The following is a 7517-nucleotide window of genomic DNA, read 5'->3' as shown; positions in this document are numbered from 1 at the left end:
CAGCAGGAAAGCTGATCTCTAAAAACAATGGCAGGACTAGCAAGTAGACAGGTGACAGGGTAGCTTTTCTCCAACATAATAATTCCTTTTCTTGTTTGTCTCTATCGAATGTCTGTGGGACAGCGGGAAGAATCTTGAGGCTTTGAGGTTGCCTGTGGATGGGTTTGTGACAGGAAGAAGTAGGGCTAGACTTGAGATTTTGGACATCTGCTCGGCAGAAGATGATAAAGGAGACTGTCAGTCAAGGTTTAGAGACAGAATTCTAGTTGGAATCTTTATTTAATTTTCCATCATGTGAAATATGTGGGGACATGTAAAGATATAGGAGGTAAGAAGAGAAATGCAACCGGATTTCCTAATACCAAAACTTAAGATCACTGGATAATCAGTTTAACCCCTGGGCAAGCAGACTTGCAAAATCTCCCTCAAGTACTAGTCTATAGAACCAGATGAGAAATCTTAGAGGTATCACAAGTGATACAATTAATACAAAAGCAGTTACTAAATTAAGCAGTATCATTCTTGGTGAGAGTTACTTGCTTACAGTTTACCAGTCTTGCTCTGATGGGTTTTTTGTTTGATTTTTTTTTTTTTTTTATAAAGACTTAGATTGACATTCATTGCCTAGTCTCAAGAGGCATGGACCAGTACTCTGCCACTACTCATCCTTGGAAAATTCACTTTGCCTCTATTTTTCCTTTCCCTTTCCATCACTTGTCCTGCTGTTACTAAACATTTACATCACCTAAAGTAATGGATACCTTATTTGGATTACAGGAGTGCCCAGTGTCCTCAACACATATGAGACTAATGGAATCACAATGAATACAGTAGAGATTACCATCCTAACTCACACTTTACCTATCCCTGACTCTCCAAGTAGATATCTTGTAAATGTATATAAGGAATTATATAGCAGGGATAAAAGTATGAAATCAAACAACAGCAGAACATATTCTAAGAAACCAGTCTGAAGTGTTTAATTAATTTGGAAATGGATAAATAAACTTGTTTTAGAAAAATAAGCGCTCTAAAGAGACACTGAATTTCTTGCACATTTCAGATGACAGCACAACATGAGTTTAGCTTTGGATGTTTTAAAGGTTCTCTTTGAAACGGTAAGGACCAGCCTCTCAAAAATGCAGTTAAATTCAGAAGAAAGTGAGGACACTTGCTAGCCTCAGCTGAAATATTATCTGATCCTGGAAAGCTTCCAATATCCTGCCTGTCCCACAAGATAGTTTGGAAAACATGTTTTTTGGTTTGTTTTTTTTTAAAGAAGCAAAAGCAGTTTTAAGTATGAAAACAACAACATAACTTTGCCACTATAAAACAGTTTTGTTATTCGATTCAAAACAGCTCTGACTGAATAAGACCTCAGGATAGAAATCTGAGTATTCTGTATACCATCTGCAGTGCATCTTCTGAAGGTAAACATACTTAGAGGCATTTTCATATTGGATGAGATGAGTGATCCAAACATCCTGTCTTGGCTGTAAACACAACCACATGCCCTGAGACTGGCAGTGGGCATAGCCATACTGCTTCTTGGGAAGCACTTTTAATCTTCCTAAAGAACTCTGGAGAATCTCTTTAAAAATACTGAATGCAGAGTGCACAGAAAAGTATAGTTACCTCCAAGATCTCTTCACTTCCTCTGGTTGCAAGCATTACGCTACAGCTTTTAATTACATGGTTGTGTTATTCATAAATAATATGCATGTTTCCCCCTGCAAGTTACAAAGGTAGCATCTATTTGTTATACAGATAATATAGCTGAGCAATTACCAGCATGCAAAGTTGAAGAACCACACATTAGGCTTAAAATGAGCTAGGAGTAAAATATTGCAGCGGAAGGCAACCTACAGCCCCATATGGGCTGGATCCTGCCTGCAGAGCCAAAGGAGTTCTGTGCCTTTCCTCATGTGGCAGGCAGAAGCAGTGGTGACAGAGCGCTGCGGGGTGGAGTGGCCATTGCAACTGCAATTGCTCAGGCTGAGCTGCAAGTAGTCTGTGCTTAGAACTAAGCTCCACTGAAGTGGCTCCCTGCTGCAAAGCAGTGACTCCTGACCTACAGCACCACTTCTCAGCACACAAAACACACAAGTTTGTAGTTAACTTTGTAGCTTGCTGCCCTTTTTCTGAACTTAATCCAAGGAAACGAGCAATAGCTGAATGGAATGGTTCACAATGCTGACAAATCACTAGAAGTGCATAGAGTTTAAGCTATGCACTGTAACAATTACCTTGAGTAAACAACAAAATAGAGAAACTCTAAACACGTACAATGGTAAAATATCTGATACTTCACTGTGTGCAAGAAATAACACACAAGACCACTCTACATTATGAACAAAACTTGAGTGCATATTCAGTTATTTCATGCAACGTTAACATTTCCTTAAAGAAATTGCATGGAATACAAAATAATGCTGGTACTGAAAAATGCCACAGGATCTTGGAGACAATGAGAACCAAAAGCACCTCAGATTCACACATTCAATAGGATCTCTGAGATGAAAGCCTGAATTTTCAGCAGTCCAGAAGAAACTCACCTTTCCCTGGCATAAAAACTCAACCCTGGCTGCAATAGAGGTGAACAAACTAGTTTAAAAAGTAAAGCTGAACTTGGTGCTTTCCATAAAGAACATTTAACGTCTCAAAATAGCTACAAGCAAATATACATTTTCCCACAAAACATAAAAAAGGCGTAACAAATAATGAAGAAAAAAAAAGATGTGTAAATGCTACATATTCTGAAAGTTTAGTCTTTTCTAAACTACCAGTGACTGTCACATATCAAGTCTCAAAAAGTTAAGCACAGGGCCTTTAAATTAACAGTTTCCCCAACTGTGCGCACTTGGGAACTTTAAGGAACAATTCAGCTATCTTTCAGGTGGAAACTGAGATGTCTCATGGCAGTCAAAAAGGGTCTAGAACAGACATGCCCAACTCAACTAACTCATAAGGCCAGATGAGTAGTGCCGGCACAATTCAGGTGCCAGATCAAGGATGCAGAACTGTGTCACCTATCCTGGGGGGCTGACATTTGGCAGCAGCAGTGTTAATTGCTGTGGCTCCCAGAGCCCCACCAGTCACTGCTCTCCTTGCACCAAATTTCTGGCCCCGTGGGTAGCCTCATGAGCCAGATGATGCAGCTCTACACTGTGATTCAGCCCATGGGGCCCCCAAGTCCAGAAATTTGGCAGCAGGACAAGCAGCAACAATAAACACTGTCACTACTCACCACCCCACCAAATTACTGGACGTATGGGGAGACCTACAAGCTGAATGCAAGGCTCCACAGTCCAGATCTGGACCATGAGTTTCATCTTGGTCACCCCTGTTCTAGGGGAACAAATTTTAAGGATGTGGGACATGGCAGCACACCTCCTGCCTTGAAGTGGAAATATGAATTCTGTACAAGATCATGAGAATATTTCATCCTCCAACCCACCATTCTTAATATTAGTTCTCCTATAAGCTAATCAGTCTTGTGTTTTTGCTAACACTGCCGCAGAGTTGTATCTGAATGAGCTGCACAAGCACATTTGGGATGGAGACAGCCACAAAGGGACTTAGGGGAAAAAAAGGACAAAAATAAAGAAAATAAGTAGAAAATAGAAAGGGTGTCTTTCAAGTGTACCTCATAGTAACGGAAGTTCCATTTTAGATCTGTCTGCTTGTGAACCAATTGATCTTCTTTTGCTATTGTGTAAAGTTGTCTTACAAATTAAGCCTTCTGACACCACCTTCAAAATGTCTGTTCTAGCTTTTACAGTTTAAGAGATGTGAACTCTACCTTAGAGATCTTCCAGCATTATTGTTTTTGTGCCTTTTAAGGGACTGGTAGTTTGATACGTTTAAATCAGTGATTCTCTACCAGAGGGCTTTAGGTGCCTTGGAATCCTTTGAAGGGTACTATACAGTGTTACATAATTTTAGCACTGTTAGATGGGCAAACACAATTCACAAGATAAACCCAGAGATTTCCAAAAGGAATCCACAGGGTTAAAAACATTCTGCCCTGTTGGGGGCTTCCTGAGTTCTTTGCAATAGAAGAATTAATGTATTATTTTTTGTGAAAAAGAGTGAAAGCTAGGAGTTGGCATTTTCCACGGTGTGTCTTGATGCTAATAAGGTTAAGAACCACTAGTTTAAAGGAAGATCTTCCACCTTCTTCCCATCTGTATACTATGGTATACACCAATCTCAGGCTTCACACAAATGCTACTAAAACTATAGCTGTATTCCCAACTCAACCCCAAAAGCTCACCTTGCAAGATTTGGTTCAGCCCTGATAAATTCACATGATCACTAGTCAGATACTAACCCAACTCCATTTGTTTCTAAGCATCTTTTCCCAGCTAGCACAAAATCAACCCTGCAAGCATGGTTTGAAATTGTATAGCTTTTGTACACCACTGACTGCTCTTAATCAGACGGTCTATAACACAACTAAGCAGAATTGAGGAAGCCATGGTCATCTGGAATCAAATTTGCATATGTAGCTACCATTTCAATCACCCAATGGATTATTTTAGTGCAGTGCATGATGTAATTCACAGATTTATCATTGTGACTAGAAAAAAAACTCAAAACAGAACTAGAGCTACAAATTATTTTAAGATACTTTCCCTAAAGCTATTAGTGAGTACTTCACCAGAAGAGCCTTGATGGATTTTAACCATGTTCTGTGCCCCTGTAACTGACAATAGTTTTTTTACCCCTATGATTAATTGCTAGACAGACATTTTGCCAATCCACCAAAATCCTTTGTATATTCCTATTTGAGTATCTTTTTCCCAGCATCCACCAACAACTCTTGATAATCTTTCCTGGATTACTACATAACTTTAGACCCAAAACTCCATTCTGTGCACCTTTCCCACTTTAATCTCAGATGACAGCTCTGCTGGATCTCCTCCATGCCCAAGGCTACTGCTTTGCTAGAACACACTCCAAGGTACATTCAGTAGGGTTGAAATTAGTACCTACCTTAAATTTCTCTAAAATATATATTGCAGAATGACAAGGATGTTAGGAATGAACCAAAATATCTACACGTTTAAGCAGGGCTGTCCCACAACAGGTTAATAAACAGCCCTCAAGCTCCTACCTGGCTGCTGCTCCCCTTACTGCTCCAGCTGCTACTGCAGCCGAGGTCTCTAAGGTACCCCTCCTTCCCACAACTTTTCCTTTTTTGCTCCTGTCCCAAGGGACAAAGTGCCACACTACATGGCGCACAGTGGTGTGGCAGTGTGTGTGGGGGGTTAATCGTTCATGTAGTACAGGAGCTGTGGCTTGTAGAAGTGTGGCCCCTGGAGAATGCAGCCCCATTGGTATGGTCTGTGAACCACAACCGCTTACAATCTGGACAGTCCTGTGTTAAACAGAATGCATTAAATTTAGTCATTGGCTTGAAAAATAAGCTACCCTAACTTCAAGAGTTTCCTGTTGACACTTTCTTGAAGCAAGCTTTCCATACAAATGTTCAAATACTGTGGCAGAATGCTAACACATGAAAATACATGCTCTGTTAACGAAAAAGCTGCGTAAAGACAACTGCCACTCACTCTGCCATTCCTCTTGCTCCTGGCATTTTTTCCAGTTTGAACAAATACCAGCATAGCAAAATGTAATTAGAACATAAACATACTTTTGTCTAAGGTGATATTTAACACTGTATTGAAGCTGAAGAATTTTTTACCCAACTATGCTACTTTTACCTAAAATGGTTTACTCTCCCAGATCATGCTAAATACATTTGCAGCTCTAAATCCTAAACAGCATTCATTTTACCAGTAGCTTTACAAGTCTATAACTCCAGACTGTCATAATTGCTTTTCGCCCATCAGTCAAGAATGTGTCAGCTAGATAGTACTGCATCCACTTCAAGTAGTGGGAATCATTTAATTTCAATTCGGGGATGTTAGTAAACAAAGAGTGCCCACACAGCAGTACAGGAACAAGTGATTTGGTCCATCATCATGACAAATGTTTAACTGACAATGGCCATAGCACTAAGCCTGCTCAACTGGCAACAGTTTTCTGTATACAATATCAGGGGTGCACCTATGACCCCTGCATGCTTGCTCCAAAATTCATTCCACAAAAGTTGAACATATCTCCTGGACTTTGAGTAGTATTTTCCCTCATTTCATACATTACAGCACTTTTCAAACCATGAAGCCTTTAGCCAGCCACAATTTTCTTAAATATGGTTTTATATCAGGTGGGACAATCTATCATCTCCACTCAGTTATTTCAAAAATAGTGCTTTGACAAATATAGAACAGCTCATGTTTCAGGTCCAGCATTCAGAAAATGCAAATTCTGGTCACATCTTTTAAAATCAATGTAGCACTAATATTTAAAACTAGCTCTGAGCTACAAAATATACTCATTGCACTGAGCTTTTTCCTTTGTCAAACAGGAAAAAAGTAGTGGTTCAATGCCAAGTGTTCAAGTCGTTACAATACAGCTTATGACAGGGATGTCAAAGTTGTTTGGCCTTGTGAGCCAAATCCAGACCACAAGGCTCCCCATGGGCCAGATGACCCAAGAACATCAGGGGCGACCACCATTAATCTTGTGGCTGCCATAAATCCTCTCTTCTGCTGCCACCAATTAACACTGCAAAGAGACCCATGGGTCAAATTTGGCCTACAGGCTGTATGTTCGACATGCCTGGTTTAATGACAAAAAGTAGTTAATGATATTTTCAGTGGTATGTATAAATACTATCATGATTTCTGATAACTGCATACTTCTAGTGCTGAACCTAGAGCTGCTGTTTCAGGATGGCCTCACATTGCTGCTCAACCTCAGGCTTGTTTTAAGTTTGATTTGTAGGGGGAAAGTAAAAGACAGAAAATGCTAGAAAAAGCAGCAGGTTTAAAAGCAACAAGTTTCCTGGGCCTATCATAACCAGACCGTTTTGGCCAGTCACAGCACAAGGCAGTGATCCAAGTAAATAAGCCTACCTCTAGCACGGAGCACATGAAAACAGCACACGAAGTGTAATGCTCCAGGGACTCTCCGGAGCAAACACAACCTGACTCTGCGCAAGCCTCCAACTTAATCTCAGGCAGTGGCACACTTCAGTCTCAAGAAATATTTAAAAAAGGAGGCCGAGGGGACGCTCAACTAGCGAAAGTGTGACTAACCAGGTGCCTGAAAAGATTTGGCGGTTTAAACAGGCTCCGGTTTTTACCATGAGGCTCTGGAGCACGAGCTGGCAGTACAGCCCTACCACCAACCCTCCCCGCCTGGGCCCGCTTTTCCAGACAAGTTTCTCCTGAATTTTGACCAGCCCTCTGAGGGGATTTCACAGCACCCTGACGGCTGCTCTGGAGTTAAGGAGAGCAGGGAACCATCCCTGCCTGTTCTGCCCCTAAATCCAGACCAGCCCACAGCTTGAGGGAAGCCACAGCAGCGCCCCTGGGGCCAGGTCTTTGCTCACGTCCAGCCCCAGGATTCAATGGAGAGGCTGGGGGCAGGCCTCTGGGGCCCAT

The 7517-nt window shown here is 41.2% G+C and overlaps 1 protein-coding gene across 4 annotated transcripts in view; it reads right to left on the bottom strand.

Annotated features, from left to right (window-relative positions):
• Positions 1 to 7517, bottom strand: part of RAD23B (RAD23 homolog B, nucleotide excision repair protein) — a 56778-nt gene that overhangs the window by 48408 nt on the left and 853 nt on the right. Inside the window, exon 1 of one of the 4 annotated variants that reach the window (XM_025202835.1) lies at positions 6987 to 7019. The exons of the other annotated variants lie outside the window; for them this stretch is intronic. Coding sequence (XP_025058620.1) covers positions 6987 to 7004 — 18 coding nt within the window. The 5' untranslated portion in view covers positions 7005 to 7019. Of the gene's footprint in view, positions 1 to 6986; positions 7020 to 7517 lie in introns of those variants that run through there. 4 annotated transcript variants of the gene reach the window in all.

This window comes from Alligator sinensis, unplaced genomic scaffold, assembly GCF_000455745.1.
Source record: "Alligator sinensis unplaced genomic scaffold, ASM45574v1 scaffold560_1, whole genome shotgun sequence".
Classification (NCBI taxonomy): Eukaryota; Metazoa; Chordata; order Crocodylia; family Alligatoridae; genus Alligator; species Alligator sinensis.
This window is presented reverse-complemented; position numbering and strand designations above follow the sequence as displayed.